Source organism: Oncorhynchus mykiss, chromosome 3 (genome assembly GCF_057628025.1).
Source record: "Oncorhynchus mykiss isolate SJ-2025 chromosome 3, ASM5762802v1, whole genome shotgun sequence".
Lineage (NCBI taxonomy): Eukaryota > Metazoa > Chordata > Actinopteri > Salmoniformes > Salmonidae > Oncorhynchus > Oncorhynchus mykiss.
In genome coordinates this window covers 72,970,437-72,992,064 of record NC_143024.1, presented here as the reverse complement: position 1 = coordinate 72,992,064, position 21,628 = coordinate 72,970,437, and the positions used below count along the sequence as shown (strand labels likewise).

At 44.4% G+C, this 21,628-nt stretch overlaps 1 protein-coding gene across 1 annotated transcript in view; it reads left to right on the top strand.

Moving 5' to 3' along the window:
• The first annotated feature begins 283 nt into the window (after nt 1-283).
• LOC110520312 (zinc finger protein 385B) overlaps nt 284-21,628 on the top strand; it is a 125,601-nt gene continuing 104,256 nt past the window's right edge. Inside the window, exon 1 of the mRNA XM_036974819.2 lies at nt 284-650. Coding sequence (XP_036830714.2) covers nt 299-650 — 352 coding nt within the window. The 5' untranslated portion in view covers nt 284-298. The remainder of the gene's footprint in view (nt 651-21,628) is intronic.

Here is a 21,628-nt window from a genome sequence, read left to right as displayed (position 1 = left end):
CACAGTTGTCTGTTGCTTCCACAGGAGAGGGAGACCCTGATTCAGCACTGTATTTTACAATCTGTAGAATGTAGCCTAAACATCAATTTATTTATGTTTAATTGGAGAGTGATGTTACAAGGAGGATGTGAGTATTTGCCATGGCTGTGTATGTGTGTTTTGTACGTGAGTGAGTGTGTGTGTCCGTCTGTCCGTCTGTCCATGTGTGTGCGGGCAAGTGTGCGTGCCTGCACCATGCTTGCTTTCCAGTAGCAAAGTCTGTCATTCTAATCCACTGTTGTCATTGTTTTCTGCAGGTATGAAGACACCGCTCAGTCCGGCCCACTTCATAGAGCATGGCCGGATGGCCTTTCCGTTCGGAGGCTGTCTGGAGCTGAATCAGCTCACAGGGATGGAGCCTACCACCAACGGCCAGGGTCAGATAAACATGGACCTACAGCAGCAGGAGAAGAAGAAGCTGTTCTACTCAATGTGTGAGGTGTGTAACATCCAGCTGAACTCCCAGGCTCAGGCCCAGGTGCACTACAACGGGAGATCCCACCTGAAGAGGGTCAAACAGATGAACAATGGGGAGGCTCCGGCACCAGCTACTGGGTCTCTACCCACCTCTACGCTGAGCTTCAGTAGAAGCACCACCAGCAGCAGTACAGGTAGGCCTGCAGTGAATTTCTGTCAATGTTTTAAAAATATTTGTTTGGTTACATTTCTCGAGCCCAATCCCTCAGCTGTTTACCAACACAATTGATGTCTGTAACCAGGGAGTCCCATTAAGGTCAGACGAGAGACCCCCTTGAAGGAAGACCTGACTAAGAGCTCTGTAGTGACTAACCCTGGCTCACCCAGGGAGAGGGAGCACTCTCCTACACCCACAGATAACTCTGTAGAAATAGCGGTGCTTGGACGGTAGTACTCTCTCTTCTAGAGGCATAAACAGACTAGAGGTGATGGTGATGCATGCTGAGTTAGTTTGCAGCATTTGACTCAGAGACATATCTATGTCCCAAATGGCACCCTATTCCCTATCTAGTGCCTATGGGCCCTGGTTAGTAGTGCAGTAAATACATAGTAGGGTGCCGTTTGGGATGCACACATGGCTTCGTCATCCCTCTCAGCCATTTTGTTGTTTTCTTTCACTGCTCGGTTTAACAAACTTTGCTCAGAGGCCCTTTTATATTATATTAGTTGGGAAAATGAATATTAATGTTAAGCTTTCTATGTCTACAGTGGCTGGCGATAGAGGGAAATAAATCAGTCCGTTTGCTCGGAGTTTGAGGTGTCTATTATGAAATACTTTAGTCCTTTGCCATGGCAGTCAGTGTGTGTATGTGTGTTGTTTTCAGTAGCACTGCTCTGTTTACTAATGCTGTAATCTTTGCCTCCACACTCTCACCAGTAGTGGCCTAAGGATTTTCATATCCTTTTGATTTTACATATTATTTGACTGGGGACCTAATTCTCTGTGTTGACCTATGGGTGACGTTTGCTTTTGCATAAGTTGTTTGTAGTTAAAACAGAGGATTTCATATAAGATAGGAAAACGCTAATTTCATGAAACTGTGCTTAGTGATTAGAGCTTAGTGATTAGAGCTTAGTGATTAGTGATTAGTGCTTGGTGATTAGTGATTAGTGATTAGAGCTTGGTGATTAGTGCGATGCCCAGGTTTTTTACTCCTTGTTTAAATACAATCATCTTGACTGTTTAGTGCCTGGCTGTAGACATGTTCTGTTGACTTGATTCTGTTCTGGTCAGACTGGAGCAAAACAAATTGTTATGACTTCTATGAATGGTGGGTGGAGGAGTCAAGCGCAGAGAGCAGGTAGTTCCGTACGTGGATCTTTTATTCCAATGACAGCGGAAAAACGGACATGGAAAACACAAGGGCGCATGATACAACCCGTCCAAATAAACAGGACTAAAACTGTCAGGAAAAATAGAGATCACACTAATCAACCAACACCATAAAACAGAGAACAAGCCCGCACAATAACCGGCGGGCCTAGTGCCCTTAAATAGCCTACTAACAAAACTAAACTCAAAACAGGTGTAACCAATTAGACCCAACTAACAGAAACAAAAGGAAAGGGAATCGATGGCAGCTAGTAGGCCGGCGACGACGACCGCCGAGCGCCCCCCGAACAGGAAGAGGCACCATCTTCGGAGGGATTCGTGACACAAATGCTCCGTAGGCAGAGGATAAAGATAGTCTGTCCAGACTGGCTTAAAGAATGTGTGGAACTTAAATTGCATTGCAATTTAAAAATCAAGACTTGAACAGACAAAGCAAATTCATTGGTAAATAACAACTATGTTGTTTTAAATGCCTGAGTTGTAATATAGTGACAGTGACATTTTATCTGAAGTTTGGTTAATAATCCAAGTTTATGCAATATGGCCATGAAAAACATGTTGACAGCTGGTGTTCAGACATTTAACACACTGAAGTTGAATGCTTTACAATGCAGTGAGTAGGATTCTTGAATGATGTACATGCCTTGAGGTTGAATTCGGATTGATTTACAGATGTATAGATGGAGTCAAACACGTTATCTCCTCTATATCCTCCCAGGCTGACAGGACAGAGTGATGGAGTGGGTCACAGTGTCAGTGATAGTGACAGTGGTGCTTAGAGTAGTAGACGAAGGATTGAGTGTGTACTTTCCCTACCAGGGGAGCTTATCTGTGCTTCCATCATAGTGGTGTGTGTGTGTGTGAGACAAGGTCTGTGGACTGTCCCAGCCATGACAGCTGGTGCCCCTGGGAGATCGAGGAGGGGGGGGGGGGGGGGGTTAGGCGTCACATGGCCTGGGTCCTTTCTGCTGTAACACCCCACCCCCCTCTACATACACGCACGCATGCAAACACACACACGCACACATACACACCCCACAGCAGCAGCAACATCAACTCTCTGTGCTGGTGCCCCACATACTCTCAATAAATAGCAATTAGAGTGAAAAGTGCTGCAGGCCTCACAGGCAGCTCATGCGAGAAAGCTTTTCATGCTACAGTACAGCAGCCAGTTAATGTAGTGAATACCGGTCACAATAACATCTGAGTGTGTAGGGGGGTTTAATGTAGTGAATACCGGTCACAATAACATCTGTGTGTTTAGGGGGGGGGGGGGGGGGGGGGGGGGGGGTGTTAATGTAGTGAATACCGGTCACAATAACTTCTGAGTGTGTAGAGGGGGTTTAATGTAGTGAATACCGGTCACAATAACATCTGTGTGTGTAGGGGGGGGGTTTAATGTAGTGAATACCAGTCACAATAACATCTGTGTGTTTAGGGGGGGGGGGGGGTTAATGTAGTGAATACCGGTCACAATAACTTCTGAGTCTGTAGAGGGGGTTTAATGTAGTGAATACCGGTCACAATAACATCTGTGTGTGTAGGGGGGGGGGGTTTAATGTAGTGAATACCGGTCACAATAACATCTGTGTGTGTAGGGGGGGGGTTTAATGTAGTGAATACCGGTCACAATAACATCTGTGTGTTTAGGGGGGGTTTAATGTAGTGAATACCGGTCACAATAACATCTGTGTGTTTAGGGGGGGTTTAATGTAGTGAATACCAGTCACAATAACATCTGTGTGTTTAGGGGGGGGGGGGGTTAATGTAGTGAATACCGGTCACAATAACTTCTGAGTCTGTAGAGGGGGTTTAATGTAGTGAATACCGGTCACAATAACATCTGTGTGTGTAGGGGGGGGGTTTAATGTAGTGAATACCGGTCACAATAACATCTGTGTGTGTAGGGGGGGGGTTTAATGTAGTGAATACCGGTCACAATAACATCTGTGTGTTTAGGAGGGGTTTAATGTAGTGAATACCGGTCACAATAACATCTGTGTGTTTAGGGGGGGTTTAATGTAGTGAATACCAGTCACAATAACATCTGTGTGTTTAGGGGGGGGGGGGGGGTTAATGTAGTGAATACCGGTCACAATAACATCTGTGTGTAGGGGGGTTTTAATGTAGTGAATACCGGTCACAATAACATCTGTGTGTTTAGGGGGGGTTTAATGTAGTGAATACCAGTCACAATAACATCTGTGTGTTTAGGGGGGGTTTAATGTAGTGAATACCGGTCACAATAACATCTGTGTGTTTAGGGGGGGTTTAATGTAGTGAATACCGGTCACAATAACATCTGTGTGTTTAGGGGGGGTTTAATGTAGTGAATACCGGTCACAATAACATCTGAGTGTGTAGGGGGGTTTTAATGTAGTGAATACCGGTCACAATAACATCTGAGTGTGTAGGGGGGGGTTAATGTCGTGAATACCGGTCACAATAACATCTGTGTGTTTAGGGGGGGGTTTAATGTAGTGAATACCGGTCACAATAACATCTGAGTGTGTAGGGGGGGTTTAATGTAGTGAATACCGGTCACAATAACATCTGTGTGTTTAGGGGGGGGGGGGGGGGTTTAATGTAGTGAATACCGGTCACAATAACATCTGTGTGTGTAGGGGGGGTTAATGTAGTGAATACCGGTCACTGTGCTCTCTGTGTGTGCAGGGGGGGTTTAATGTAGTGAATACTGGTCACTGTGTACTCTGTGTGCGTAGGGGGGGTTTAATGTAGTGAATACTGGTCACTGTGTACTCTGTGTGCGTAGGGGGGGTTTAATGTAGTGAATACTGTTCACTGTGTACTCTGTGTGCGTAGGGGGGGTTTAATGTAGTGAATACTGGTCACTGTGTACTCTGTGTGCGTAAGGGGGGTTTAATGTAGTGAATACCGGTCACTGTGTACCCTGTGTTTAAGGAGGGGTTTAATGTACCGGTCACTGTGTAGTGTGTGTGTGTGTGTAGCAAGGGATCATAGTGTGAAGTGTGTATAAATGCACCTGCACTGTGATAGTCTCAGAGGTCCGTTAAAAGCGCAGAGAGCATCATGAAGAACAAGGAACACACCAGGCAGGTCCGAGATACTGTTGTGAAGAAGTTTAAAGCCGGATTTGGATACAAAAATATTTCCCAAGCTTTAAACATCCCAAGGAGCACTGTGCAAGCGATAATATTGAAATGGAAGGAGTATCAGACCACTGCAAATCTACCAAGACCTGGCCGTCCCTCTAAACTTTCAGCTCATACAAGGAGAAGACTGATCAGAGATGCAGCCAAGAGGCCCATGATCACTCTGGATGAACTGCAGAGATCTACAGCTGAGGTGGGAGACTCTGTCCATAGGACAACAATCAGTCGTATATTGCACAAATCTGGCCTTTATGGAAGAGTGGCAAGAAAGCCATTTCTTAAAGATATCCATAAAAAGTGTTGTTTAAAGTTTGCCACAAGCCATCTGGGAGACACACCAAACATTTGGAAGAAGGTGCTCTGGTCAGATGAAACCAAAATTGAACTTTTTGGCAACAATGCAAAACGTTATGTTTGGCGTAAAAGCAACACAGCTGAACACACCATCCCCACTGTCAAACATGGTGGTGGAAGCATCATGGTTTGGGCCTGCTTTTCTTCAGCAGGGACAGGGAAGATGGTTAAAATTGATGGGAAGATGGATGGAGCCAAATACAGGACCATTCTGGAAGAAAACCTGATGGAGTCTGCAAAAGACCTGAGACTGGGACGGAGATTTGTCTTCCAACAAGACAATGATCCAAAACATAAAGCAAAATCTACAATGGAATGGTTAAAAAATAAACATATCCAGGTGTTAGAATGGCCAAGTCAAAGTCCAGACCTGAATCCAATCGAGAATCTGTGGAAAGAACTGAAAACTGCTGTTCACAAATGCTCTCCATCCAACCTCACTGAGCTCGAGTTGTTTTGCAAGGAGGAATGGGAAAAAATTTCAGTCTCTCGATGTGCAAAACTGATAGAGACATACCCCAAGCGACTTACAGCTGTAATCGCAGCAAAAGGTGGCGCTACAAAGTATTAACTTTAGGGGGCTGAATAATTTTGCACGCCCAATTTTTCAGTTTTTGATTTGTTAAAAAAGTTTGAAATATCCAATAAATGTCGTTCCACTTCATGATTGTGTCCCACTTGTTTTTGATTCTTCACAAAAAAATACAGTTTTATATCTTTATGTTTGAAGCCTGAAATGTGGCAAAAGGTCGCAAAGTTCAAGGGGGCCGAATACTTTCGCAAGGCACTGTATACCATGTAATTCACGTGTGCACCAGGAAGAGACTTGTTTGGTTAGCAGTGTTTCTTTTGCACACATGTAATTGCAGAGCTTGCTGCACAAATCGCAACGGGATGGATGCAAATAATCATGATATCATTCTGATAGGTAGGCTACTTTGGGAAAGCCTTTCCATCTACCAGAAGACGGTGATCATTATTAGCATCATCACTAACGGAGCACATGATAGACTAATGCGCATGATTTGTCTGAGTAGAAATAGGAGATTTTGACTCCTTGTCAGTCGACACACAGCTGTTCTTTTTTAGTTAGATCAGAGTGGATGTCCTTTTATCGAGCTGGGATGTGATGAGTGACGAGCTGGATGTGACGATCACATGGCAGTTAGGCGGCAGTTGAGCCTCAGCTACATTTTTAAACACATCAGGAGTGTCTGTTGTTTCACTGAAACTTTAAAGAGTCATGACATTATTTGGGTAGTCTGAGCCAGACGTATGTAATTACAGCTGGTGGACTGGAAACAGGCTTATGGTGTTGGTGTGGAGGGACTGATGATACACACACTCACACACAGGCATGCATGCACACAGGCACACACTCACACACATACACCGTCTCTGGTTTGGGAGGGACTGATGATGCCCTCGCCTCTTCTACAGTTTCTCTGTGTATCAGTGTCTCACATTTCAACTAACTGGGTCAACTCGGCAGCCTCCACAGCAAGGCTTCATGGCTTCATGTAGATAGGTCTCTTCTCACTCATCACAACAGCCTTTTGATAACTTAATCACAGTATGTACCCCTTTACCTTTCCCTTAGACATGGAATTGTTGTTCACTCATATTCAATTGCATAAACTAGAGTGGAGATTTTATCCTAGTGCCCTCACTCCCCAAACCAACTGCTAGCCCCTACTGCCTAGGAACTTGTGTGGATTTGATAGGATCGCATAGGTCTTAACAATATAATGGTTGCCCCATCTTTCCCTCTGCTAGGCCAGATGGAATAGTTGGATGAGGGCTGGGGTTCATTTTGGATTCGGGGTCCGTGAAACAAACCTTAAACAAGCATTCCACTAGATGGCAGTATTCACATCTTCAAAAAATATTTTTCTCTCAAAATGTTGTTCATGCGATTACAGCAACTGCGCTCAAGTTCATTGTAGGTAACCAAACTCGATTAACTTCTCCGTGCAGTCACTCATATTCATTCAGGGTTGTTTTAGGCCAGAATATGTTTAGCATCATCTTTCTGGGGGAAGTTTGTTATTTACTCTGAGTGAGTAATGTTTTCTGTTTGAGCCAGGGGCCACATGACATCCTGTTATGTATTCATATTTGGCAGGTCGGTCTAAAATGATATTTGTTTGAATGAAGTCATCAGGGAGTTGTTGGCAAACCGTCCTCACAACATCCCAGCCGTGGGTGATGTAGCTTCGTTTAGTTGTATTATGTATACATTGGCAGTTTAAACCTGAATTGCAGTATACAACTAACAAGCACACCAACAAACATAACAGAAATCAGAGAGTCACAAAGCGAAGCAGAATGTTGCTGATGATGAGTGGACTGGAAAACCCATCACAATCACATTATTTAGATTAACTGCCTGTTTATTTAGTTTAACCATCCTGGAATTCATCTGTTAAAATGTAAATTCAGTGGGATTGTTTTTCAAAAGGTAAAGTGCTGTGTAATTGCTACAAAGTAAAATGCAGATTACACACCTGGAATTTTCAAAGCGACGCTCAAGTCTTCTAAATCAAAATGTAATGGCATCTGTTGAAAGTAGTAAATGATGAATAGCCAGACAGTCTCTGATTTATAAAGTGGTGGTGCCTCTTACCCTGACACCATTTTGCATATTTGACTGTGGCTGCCTGGGAGAACATACTTTTGTGTGTGTGTGTGTGTGTGTGTGCGCATGCGTGCGTGCATAGCACATGGGGATGTGTGAAACTTACTCCTCAGCCTTAAGTGTCCTGCTTTGGGCGCCTCATTAGCTAGCTTTTAAAGGGGGTGCGCTCGGCTTTGACGGTTGAGGAGGATGGTCACGTGTGTTTGTGAGACAGAGAATTTGCGCCAGGTATGGGCCAAATCGGAAGTGGTACTCGCTAAGCAAGCAGCGTGACGTCCTTTACACCTGCACGTATACATGTGTGTGTGTGTTCCTCACCATTACAACTTTCTCCAAACAGATGGTGATACCAACAACACCCCTCCTATTGTCCAAATATGTCCAGAAATGTTCTATTTACTTTTCTCCCTCATAGAAACAACTCCTGTTTGTGCAATATAAATTATGCAAATAAGAGATCACATTTTTCATATGCGAGCAGCTCTGCATGGGAGATTTGGTATTTAAACAACATCAAACGTTGTGTGTCTGTCAACCAACCAGGCACCAGGTCGTTAAGTTCCTCAGTGAGTTTTCTGATGAGCTGGCTCGGAATAGGACAACGTCAGTTAGTAGATACTCGACCAAACCTGTCAACCCAGCACCCTGCAATGCCACGGTTGTGGTTATATTCCTGCAGGGATGGGGCAACCTTCAGTGGGTTTACTAAACTATATTGTCCCTGTGGCTCGGTTGGTAGGAAGTGTCTGTCTGTGGATACTAAACCCAAAACTCTGCTCTGTCCTGTTTTTCCACCCAGCTTCTAGCACACTTTCATTACTCCAGGCCCTGATCACAGGTCACATCACCAGTCAGCCTATAACCAGATATAACCAGATTATATTACTAAGTCATTTAGGTGAGTCATGCGGTCTGCTGGTAGTCTTGCTACACACTCTAAGGACATGACCAGGTCAGGTCAGGCATGTTACACCAGGGCAGCAGTTAAATCTAAGGTCGGAGTAGGATATCATAGGGCCAGGGCAATTAAGGCAGATCAGAGTAGGGAATGATAGGGCTAGGGCAATTAAGGCGGGTCAACCCTTCAGTTAAGGATCCACCTTTCTAAAGTGAAGTGTTGGTCCCATGTTTCATGAGCTGAAGCATTTCTTCTTTGCCAAGATAATCCTTCCACCTGACAGGTGTGACATATCAAGAAGCTGATTAAACGGTATGATCATTACACAGTTGCTCCTTGTGCTGGGGACAATAAAAGGCCACTCTAAAGTGTGCAGTTTTGTCACACAACACAATGCCACAGATGTCTCAAGTTTTGAGGGAGCACACAATTGGCATGCTGACTGCAGGAATGTTCTCCAGAGCTGTTGCTAGAGAATCAAATGTTCATTTCTCTACCATACTCCGCCTTCAACGTCGTCTTAGAGAATTTGGCAGTACGTCCAACTGGCCTCACAACCGCATGGCTTTGTGTGGGTGAGCGGTTTGCTGATGTCAACGTTGTGAAAGGATTGCCCATGGTGGCTGTGGGGTTATGGTATGGGCAGGCATAAGCTACGGACAACGAACACAATTGCATTTTATCGATGGCCTTTTGAATGCGCAGAGATACCATGATGAGATCCTGAGGCCCATTGTCGTGCCATTCATTCAGCAGCCATCACCTCATGTTTCAGCATGACAATGCACAACCCCGTCTCGCAAGGATCTGTAAACAATTCCTTGGAAGCTGAAAATGTCCCAGATCTTCCATGGCCTGCATACTCATCAGACATGTCACCCATTGAGCATGTTTAGGATGCTCTGGATTGACGTGTACCACAGCGTGTTCCAGTTCCCGCCAATATCCAGCAACTTCGCGCAGGGATCGAAAAGAAGGGTGACAACATTCCACAGGCCACAATCAACAGCCTCTATGCGAAGGAGATGTATTGTGCAGCATGAGGCAAATGGTGGTCACACCAGATACTGACTCATTTTTTGACACACGCCCCTTCCTTTTTTTTGTGACCAACAGATGAATATCTGTATTCCCAGTCATGTGAAATCCATAGATTAGAGCCTAATGAATGTATTTCAATTGCTGATTTCCTTATATGAACTGTAACTCAATAAAATCTTTGGAATTGTTGCATGTTGCATTTATATTTTTGTTATTATTATTATAGGCTAATACACTACATCATCCCCCTTTTAGTCTGAGATTCAGTAACAAATGATCCCCACTAAATACTTATACTGTAAATAGGGTTTGGCGGTTTTCAGATTTTCATATTGTCATACCATCCTTCTCTCATCCCATGATTTACAGTATTACCGGCTTAGTACAAAAGGGGCGCAGAAAATATTATTGGGCGTCTGTTACCAGGATGCTAGAACAATTAGCACAAGTAATAGTGAATTTCTATGGGGAGACAGGTCTAAAAATCTATTGTTCTGCCCCCGAACAAGGCAGTTAACTGACTGTTCCTAGGCCGTCATTGAAAATAAGAATTTGTTCTTAACTGACTTGCCTAGTTCTATAAAGATTAAATGAAGGCTGCTAGCTAATGAGTACAATCCATCTCATCAAATTATGCATATATAGGTAGGAGCTACCAAATGTCATTTTTGGTGAGTTTGGACATTTACAAGCGAATGCCAACAAGAGACATTGTGTGAAGTGAAAAAAGTTTTGATGCATGCTTGTCTGAAGGAAGAACAGTACTGGCACTGAGGCAGCTGTGTCTGTGTGGAGTCTGGAGTTGCTAGGGCAACGGGCCTGCCTGCTCTGCTCCGAGAAGATGGGGGAGGAGCAGACGGGCCAAGAACAGAGAGGAGAAAAAGTGTAAGGATATCAAAAGAAGGCAGTGGCAGCTGTACAGATAACTTATCCAAGGGCTTTGACAACCCAAACATGGTAGAAAGCTTAAACAATATGATGCCCCATCACATCATTAATTCAGTAACTTAATTAGATACCTAGACAGTTAAACTTATGGGTCGCGTTAACGCATAATAATAGAAAACACGTAAGGATTCTCTTTCTGCGTTTTGTAAAAGCAGATCTAATGTCATTTCTGCTCTGTATCAAACTCATTTTGTGCTTCTTTAGCACTTCTCCACTGGAATGAGTGAACAGGCATTCTGTCAGCAGACAGTGCTCTGACTGATGAGTGAACGGGCATTCTGTCAGCAGACAGTGCTCTGACTGATGAGTGAACGGGCATTCTGTCAGCAGACAGTGCTCTGACTGATGAGTGAACGGGCATTCTGACAGCAGACAGTGCTCTGACTGATGAGTGAACGGGCATTCTGTCAGCAGACAGTGCTCTGACTGATGAGTGAACGGGCATTCTGTCAGCAGACAGTGCTCTGACTGATGAGTGAACGGGCATTCTGTCAGCAGACAGTGCTCAGACTGATGAGTGAACGGGCATTCTGACAGCAGACAGTGCTCTGACTGATGAGTGAACGGGCATTCTGACAGCAGACAGTGCTCTGACTGATGAGTGAACGGGCATTCTGACAGCAGAAGGTGCTCTGACTGATGAGTGAACGGGCATTCTGTCAGCAGACAGTGCTCTGACTGATGAGTGAACGGGCATTCTGTCAGCAGACAGTGCTCTGACTGATGAGTGAACGGGCATTCTGTCAGCAGACAGTGCTCTGACTGATGTTTAGCTACTTTTCTCGGTGTAGCCAACCTACTTTTTTCTCAGGTAAAATTCTTTAACTTTAAGCAAAACATTTGGAAATGTAGCTGACTACATTATTTCTATGATAAACATTAGTAATAAGAAGGCCAAGCATGGTTTTTGCAAAAAATACCTTGCTTTTTCATTGTAAGCTCATTGACTTGTGTGGCTGCCAGCCAAATAGCATTGCACTTCTGTTGTCATCTGATGAAAATGAAGCAATCTTCTGCCAAATGTGTTGGACTAATGTATTTTCTGTGAAGGAAAACTATAGTTGCAAGTCCCTGATCACTCTATTGAAGCAAAAAAAACACTGTTGACTTTCAATATAAAACGCAACCCCTGTCAATACACAGCTGGTCTCACTGCTCCCAATTTCTCCCATTGTGCTATTTACAAAGAAACAAGTGACTGGCTGAACCGTTCTGGGGAACTACAGTAAGCTTCATAATGTAAAATATTGTGACAGGTGAAATGAAGAACACAATTTGCTTCATCTCCTAAATTATTGTACAAGTTGACTGCAGATATTTTCTTAAAAAGTAACTACAAATATTTGAAAAAAATGGTTTTACTTGTACTGAAATAGCCATCCTGTGGCTATTTCCAAATACCCCGGTACACGGTATTACGCCCAAGTCTAAATGTAAACAACTAAAAGAGAATTTATCTTCTAAATAAAGGCTACCTGGGATGGCAGGTTGCCTCGTGGTTAGAGCGTTGGGCCAGTAACTGAAAGGTTGCTGGATTGAATCCCTGAGCTGACAAAGTAAAATCTGTCGTTCAGCCCCTGAACAAGGCACTTAACCCACTGTTCCCTGGTAGGCCGTCATTGTAAATAAGAATTTGTTCTTAATTGACTTGCCTAGTTAAATAAACACACCTGTCACGCAGGGAATCTTCCAGTGTTGCCCCGAACTCACAATGCACTGCACACTGTTTCAACTGAGTAACTGTACCTGCTTTTTTTCAAATACAAAACCTTTCAGCAATGAGAAATGGCTCTAAGTGTCCCTTTAGAATGTCATTCATCTCGTCAAAAGTTTAATCCTTAGGTTTCTGTGGTTGTAATAGATTCCGTAGTACTCCAAACATTTGTGAACACATCACACTTAGCAATGTGGATCAATTGTTAGTCATCTTCAATGTGTTGTTCCAGGCATTCAATATACGCTGACCACAACCCAACGTTGTTTTTAAATTCATCTCATTCGTCGAAACTGGGCCATTGTACTCACTGTACCAACAACATTTGTGTCTTTTCCCCCACATTTAGTCAATTTTTGTCGCTCGTCACCAATATTTACTGTAGTATATTAACGAGGCAAGACGCTGCCATGCTGTTCAGCGTCAAGATTAATACAGAATGAATTCACATGTGCGTTCCCATAATGTACTTTGACCTTGACTATGCTACGGCAACCTATGCATACTAATATTACTATTAACGCTATAATGTAATGCTGTAATTAACCATGTATTTATTATAGGCTAATACACGACAGCATGCTAAAGAAAGGAACGGGTAGGAAAGCACACACTAAGGACAGGTCAGGGCAGGGCAACCCTCCAGTTACTGGACCACCTCTCTAACCTTGATGCTACAGAGACTGGCAACACACACTAAGGACAGGTCAGGGCAGGGCAACCCTCCAGTTACTGGACCACCTCTCTAACCTTGATGCTACAGAGACTGGCAACACACACTAAGGACAGGTCAGGGCAGGGCAACCCTCCAGTTACTGGACCACCTCTCTAACCTTGATGCTACAGAGACTGGCAACACACACTAAGGACAGGTCAGGGCAGGGCAACCCTCCAGTTACTGGACCACCTCTCTAACCTTGATGCTACAGAGACTGGCAACACACACTAAGGACAGGTCAGGGCAGGGCAACCCTCCAGTTACTTTGACCACCTCTCTAACCTTGATGCTACAGAGACTGGCAACACATGCTAAGGACATGCCAGAGCAGGAAAGGACAGGGTATAGTATGACAGGGCAGTGACAGGCGGGGCCAGGATAGTGCTGCTTGGGTCAGGTCACTTGTCTACATATCGTGGGTGAACAACTCTGTCATGGTTGAAAGAGTAAGGACATCTCACTACTAGCGTGTTGGCAGGGTGGAATTCTGCCAGACTATTTGTATTTAAGGCAGCCAGCACACCTTACCATGGGTTGCCTCAGCAGACTGGTATTTCATACTGTTTAGAATGTAAGTCTTGGGTTACTATGTAGACACACACTGACTAGAGTGTACTGAACTGGTAGAGGCTTTCTGGGAATTCAGTTGTATATGTCCTTGGATTAAATATTAATTTGAATAAAAGCTTTTTAGTTTATTTTTATGTTTGGAAAAATAACAATACTGTATTTCTCTCTCCGCACCATTGTAAAAAAATAAGTATGTTTTTATGTACAGTACTCATTACTGCTTAAGGCCTATGCACCCTCCATGTGCTTCACATTATGTGTAATGAACATATTCACATTCACACAGTATGCCAATGTATAAAACCTTACTTTGTTGTAACATATTACCATTGCACACATTAGAGAGGGGGGAAATTCAACATTTTGTTGATTTACTAATACCGTCATCCATCTATTTTGGCCTGTTTATGAAAAGTGTTGTAAAAACTTGTCAATAATCAACTGACTGGCTTTCTTGATGTCTATAGTATTCTATCTGGTATGCACCCTGGTTTCCACTCAGGTTATGGATGTGTCACCATTGTCCTTGATTCTAAGCAATGCTGTGCTGCTATTTTTATTGACTTGGCCATAGATTTTTGATACGGTAGACCATTCCATTCTTCTGGGTCGGCTAAGGAATATTGGTGTCTCTGAGGGGTCTTTGGCCTGGTTTGCTAACTACCTCTCTCAAAGAGTGCAGTGTATAAAGTCAGAAAATCTGCTGTCTCAGCCACTGCCTGTAATCAAGGGAGTACCCCACGGCTCAATCCTAGGCCCAATGCTCTTCTCAATTTACATCAACAACATAGCTCAGGCAGTAGGAAGATCTCTCATCCATTTATATGCAGATGATACTGTCTTATACTCAGCTGGCCCCTCCCCGGATTTTGTGTTAAATGCCCTACAACAAAGCTTTCTTAGTGTTCAACAAGCTTTCTCTACCCTTAACCTTGTTCTGAACACCTCTAAAACAAAGGTCATGTGGTTTGGTAAGAAGAATGTCCCTCTCCCCATAGGTGTGATTACTACCTCTGAGGTTTTAGAGCTTGGGAGTATGGCTAGACAGTACACTGTCCTTCTCTCAGCACATATCAAAGCTGCAGGCTAAAGTTAAATCAAGACCTGGTTTCCTCTATCGTAATCACGCCTCTTTCACCCCAGCTGCCAAACTAACCCTGATTCAGATGACCATCCTACCCATGCTAGATTACGGAGACATAATTTATAGATATAGAATTTATAGATAAGTCTCACTCCCCCGTATCTGAGATATCTACTGCAGCCCTCATCTTCCACATACAACACCCATTCTGCCAGTCACGTTCTGTTAAAGGTCCCCAAAGCACACACATCCCTGGGTCGCTCGTCTTTTCAGTTCGCCTCAGCCAGCGACCAATAATGTTTGTACCATGTTTTGTGCTGCTACCATGTTGTGTTGCTACCATGTTGTTGTCATGTTGTGTTGCTACCTTGCTGTGTTGTCATGTTTTACTGCATTGCTGTGTTGTTGTCTTAGGTCTCTCTTTATGTAGTGTTGTGTTGTCTCTCTTGTCGTGATGTGTGTTTGTCCTATATTTATATGTTATTTATTTAAATTTTATTTAAAATTCCTGTCCCCGCAGAAGGTATTTTGCTTTTTGGTAGGCCGTCATTGTAAATATGAATTTGTTCTTAACTGACTTGCCTAGTTAAATAAAGGTTAAATAAAAGAAGAAAACATTAAATGCACGTATACCTATGGAAAACTCCCGATGGCGCATTAAGCTGGATGTATTTGAATTTGAAGCGCGCTGTTACGTCCGTCGTTAGATGAATGAGACCAAAGCGCAGTGTGGAAAGTGTTCATGATATTTAATACTGAACACCGAACAAAACAACAAATTACAAAACCAAACGTAACATTCTGCAGGGCTAGACAGCAACTATGCAAAAACATGATCCCACAATCTAAGGTGGGAAAAAGGGCTGCCTAAGTATGATCCCCAATCAGAGACAACAATAAACAGCTGCCTCTGATTGGGAACCATACTAGGCCAACAAAGAAATAGAAACATAGATTTGCCCACCCAAGTCACACCCTGACCAAGTCACACCCTGGGCATCTCATCTCGGTAGAGGCTACGGACTGGGGACCGTCGCTGCAGGCTCCGGACTGCGGACCGTTGCTGGAGGCTCCGGACTGGGAACCCTCACAGGCGGCTCTGGCCTGGAAACCCCCGCTGAAGGCTCTAGGCTGCAGACTGTCGCTGAAGGCTCTGGACTGCAGACCATCCCTGGAGGCTTCGGGCCATGGATCATCACGGGAGGTTTCGTGCCATGGATCATCACTGCAAGCTTCGTGCCATGGATCATCACTGCAGGCTCTGGGCCATGGATCATCACTGGAGGCTTCGGGCCATGGATCATCACTGGATGCTTCGGGCCATGGATCATCACTGGAGGCTTCGGGCCATGGATCACCACTGGAGGCTTCGGGCCATGGATCACCACTGGAGGCTTCGAGCCATGGATCACCACTGGAGGCCGGGTGCATAGAACTGGCACAGGACTCATCGGGCTGGAGAGACGCACTGGAGGCCTGGTGTGTGGAGCTGACACAGGGCTTACCGGGCTGGGGAGACGCACTGGAGGCCTGTGCGTAGAGCTGGCACAGAGCTTACCAGGCTGGGGAGACACACTGGAGGCCTGGTGCGTGGAGCTGACATAGGACTTACCAGGATGGGCAGACGCATAGGAGACCAGGTGCGTGGAGCTGGTACAGGATATACTGGGCCGTGGAGACGCACCGGAGGTCTGGAGTGCAGAGCTGGCACAACCCGTTCTGACTGGATGCTCCCCCTAGCCCGGCAACTGCGGGGTGCTGGCACAGGATGCACTGGGCTGTGAAGGCGCACCGGAGACACAGTGCGCAGAGCCGGCGCAGGATATCCTGGGCCGAAGAAACGCACCGGAGACCAGGAGCGCTAAGCCGGCACAATCCGTCCTGGCTGAATGCCCACTCTAGCACGGCAAATGCGGGGAGCTGGCACAGAGCGCACCGGGCTGTGGATGTGTACCGAAGATACAGTACGTGTAACCACAAAGCATGGTGCCTGAAGGGTCACACGCTCCTCAAAGCGACTGTCTTGCTCCAGACTCCAACCCCTCCAAAATCTTTCGTCCCGCTCCACTGCCAACCACTCCTCGCTCAAAAGGTCAAAGAATTCCTCCTCGGTCTCGGACTCACCCCTCAGCACCGACGCCCACGTCACCCCCCCCCCCCCCCACAAAAAAAATTGGGGGGCTGCCTCTCAGGTTTCCGCCGTGTCCTCCCCTCCTGACAACGCTGCTTGGTCCGTTTGTGGTGGGATCTTCTGTTACGTCCGTCGTTAGATGAATGAGACCAAAGCTCAGTGTGGAAAGTGTTCATGATATTTAATACTGAACACCGAACAAAACAACAAATTACAAAACCAAACGTAACATTCTGCAGGGCTAGACAGCAACTATGCAAAAACATGATCCCACAATCTAAGGTGGGAAAAAGGGCTGCCTAAGTATGATCCCCAATCAGAGACAACAATAAACAGCTGCCTCTGATTGGGAACCATACTAGGCCAACAAAGAAATAGAAACATAGATTTGCCCACCCAAGTCACACCCTGACCTAACCAAATAGAGAATAAACAAGGCTCTCTAAGGTCAGGGCGTGACACCCGCCATATTGCTGAATGATGCTGAATGGCACTCAAAAATCGCTAGGAATATGGTGAAAGTGGCCGTAAGTAGCAAAGGATCATGGTCAATTAAGTATTTTTCATTCTGCCTGAGAGTCAACCCATTGCTGCTAAATCCGGAAGCCTTTGTTCTCTGTCAGGAACGCGCAAGCCTTTGGTTGTGTTTATCCTGTTTCATATGGATTAATCACATCGTATGTGGTATGAGTTACATTGTTCAACAGATGTCACCTGCGTTAAAATGTATAAAAACATCTAGCTATATCCTATATTATCTCAGGTTTTTAGTTTATTTGTGTATCGGTTCTCCCTTAATGATACTATCTCTTTGTGCATCCCCTAAAGTTCAACCAGGCCTACAGAATACTGTATGTACTTAATCCCTTTTCATTTATAACTCCATTGACTATTTCCTGCAAATTGGATACATTTTTTTACCATCTTTTTCGTATAATATCTGGCGATCTAATAGCGATCTGGTCCAGTTTTGTCTAGTAGCCTAATAAACCATTTTGTCTGCTCAGCTAACTTAATGCAGTCATGTCATTTTCATTTGATCTAGTTATACAGTAAAAACCTTTGAAAGGAAATAGGCGTCTAGATGCACTAGACCAGGACTATAAGTTATATTTAAACCTCCTTGCTATAACCAGGTTAAATTGGATGAAATAAGATTGAGACGAAGAACACTGGCATATGCATAATTCAATAGTCTTTATTACAATATCCTGTCTGTAATGAAAGGTCACAATAAAACATATTTCACAGAGGTATCTAACTGCCTTGTTCTAAAAAAATAACCACAATCGTAATAAATACTACCGGTATACACAACAACAACAAAAATATTCCATTCTCTCTCCCTGTCTGTGTGTGGGAGTGGGAGGGGGGGGGGGGGGTTCGTGTGGGAGAGTTTGTGTGCGAGAGAGAGAGCATGTGTGTTACAGCTGAGAAGTGGGCCATAGGAGGTCAGCCGTATCTTTTCAGTCCCAGGTGAATGGTATTCAGAAAGATGAACCCCATCCTTCAGAAATTGCCCTCAGTGACTGTGTTTAATGTCTGTGTGCTTTATTGTTGCTCCCCCAATCGCCTGTCATCACGTTTGTTGACCCAGATCCGTGCCTTGTTGATCTTCACATTCCTCCAATGCATGCGTTGAATGATACAGGAGAAGAGGATCTTCATGGAGGGTAATTCTGCATGTCTCTCTTTATTGTTCTCTCTGCTAACCAGCGCCACACTCTTATTCCTGCTTGTCATGAAAACGAAGACGACCAAATGAAGTTAGCTAAGTCGATCAGGTATGATCATAGCCTGAATTATCATGAAATAACCTGATGCTAGCCTACTGTTAAACCTTTGCAACAGAAGGTTCATTTGAAAGCTCAGCATTACTTAGAACCCAGCCCGGTCAACATTTGGAAAACAAAACGGACAGCAAATATTAACTATGATAATCAGAATTACAACTGACTCTCTGGAGTGATAATTAGTACAGATAAATACAGAACATATTGGCATGGCGACTCTCTTTGTAAAAATCAAACTCAAATTGATGCCATGTTAAGTGTGCGCGAGTACCCTATCTAGTCTATATATCATATAATATGACAATGATCCATCCACCTGAAAATAAAAAGTTAATGGCGCTACCATCACAACAACCGGTCACAACTCGGTTAGGCTAGATTGGATTACCCCATGAGAAAAAAGGGCCAGTAACCGAAAGGTGGGCCAGTAACCAAGAGGTGGCAAGAACAAATCCCCGAGCTGACATGGTAAAGATCTGTTATTCTGCCCCTAAACAAGGCAGTTAACCTGCTATTCCTAGGCTGTCATGGTAAATAAGAATTTGTTCTTAACTGACTTGCCTAGTTAAATAAAAAAATTGTGCAACTGCATCATTTTGTTATCATAAAACATTACCTCAGACATGATGATTCAAAATGTATTCAATAATTTTTTTGGTTTGTTGAATTTTACCCCTTTTTCTCCCCAATGTCATGGTATCCAATTGTTTAGTAGCTACTATCTTGTCTCATCGCTACAACTCCCGTACAGGCTCAGGAGAGACGAAGGTTGAAAGTCATGCGTCCTCCGATACACAACCCAACCAAGCCGCACTGCTTCTTAACACAGCGCGCATCCAACCACTGAAGCCAGCCGCACCAATGTGTCAGAGGAAACACCGTGTACCTGGCAACCTTGGTTACACACTGCGCCCGGCCCGCCTCAGGAGTCGCTGGTGTGCGATGAGACAAAGATATCCCTACCGGCCAAGCCCTCCCTAACCCGGAAGACGCTAGGCCAATTGTGCGTTGCCCCACGGACGCGGCCGGTTACGACAGAGCCTGGGCGCGAACCCAGAGTCTCTGGTGGCACAGCTGGCGCTGCAGTACAGTGCCCTTAACCACTGCGTCACCCGGGAGGCCTGTACTCAATTATAATTGCATACTAACTTGATATTTCAAACATTGTATGAGTGCAATCCTCCATCTCCATGACCATCCTCCATCTCCATTTTATCATCCTCTGTCAGCCCCATAGACATTGGTCAGGCCATCTGTCTTCACTTGACAGGCTCGTTGACTCCGCGTTCTCATCTGGATTGCACATCACACCCCCTTAGGTTGACATACAAAGAGTATGGGAAAGCCTCCTCGTAGCCTACCAGCCTGTGATTGGTCTGTGGCAGCACGTGGTCCTGTGTGACGACAAATGTATTAGTCAGAATGGATTACTATTTAATTAAATATCTTGATTTGTAGCGAACTTTAAACTACTTCACTGTGGGGGTTGAACTTGATCATAATAAACTAAATTTAGAGCCTAAAATGTCCGTCTGATTTTGTTTTGGCACCACTAGGTTGCTAGGTAGCAGCCGACCAACAGAGCTCGTGCCTTCACGCTCCAGACCGGACACTGGGGGCCTGGTTGGCACATACTCTGGGAATGGCACACTTTACTGATCTGGGCCTGACTCTCTCTCTCTCCACAGAATTGATTTATTTGCAGCGGCCATGCCAAGACAAACAGACAACCCACAGACAACCCTACGACACTCCTTCTTACCCAGTCCCCAGAGAGTCTGTGGTTGTGCCTGTGCCCCCTTGTTCCCACCTCCATCCACCCATCTGTCCATTTAAACATCTGTATATCCTCACCTGATTTCACACAACAAACAAACAGTTGTCTTTTATTCAGTTGTTTGCTAGTCTCGTGGTGCAAGCCCAGACATCACTTTGTATTCTCGTTCACAAATCAGAGGGGTGACTTAGTACTGCTGGGGTCGAAGCTAGTAGTGTGCTAACCTACTTTTGAAAGTAGATTTTATGTAGTTTTGTGCAATTATACTTCTTGATACAGTACTGTATAGGAATGTAGTTTAAATACCTCTTTGAGATAGCTCTTTGACACAAAAGAGTTCGATATTGTAGCTTATTGACAATTCTTTACTGAAGGATATTACTGTATGTGACCATGTTGGCCACTCCTAACTGGTGAACCATGTTATCAGACACTACACCAACAAAAAAAGTTGTTAGCTCAGTGGCTGGAACAAAGATAGAATTTCCTTATCTCCCTTATATTCACTGCAGAGAGAACGATTGGAACAAAATCATGTTGAAAGCTTCATAACTCCCTGTTTCTTTTACTCTTGTCTATCTATCATCATACTTAGGTCCCTTTCAACTCGCCTGCCTTTTTGAAAGTGCATCACATTACTGCACTGACATTTATTAACAGATTTATTTCAGACCTTTGTTTTAATATGTGCTATGTAGGACGCATATATTATGACGATATATCTGATGACAGCATACATGTTCCTGAAAAGCCTCTCTTAAACGTCATTTATATAAATGCTGAATGAGCAGGTGCCTGCCACACCTTCACTCACGCACAAACACGCACGCACAAACACGCACGCACGCACACACACACACACACACACACACACACACGCACACACACACTAACTCACACTTCTGTGATCAGCAGCAATGTCCCTCTTAGTCACAAGTGTCACTTTGTGCAAGCCACTTCTCAATTCATTTTGTCACCC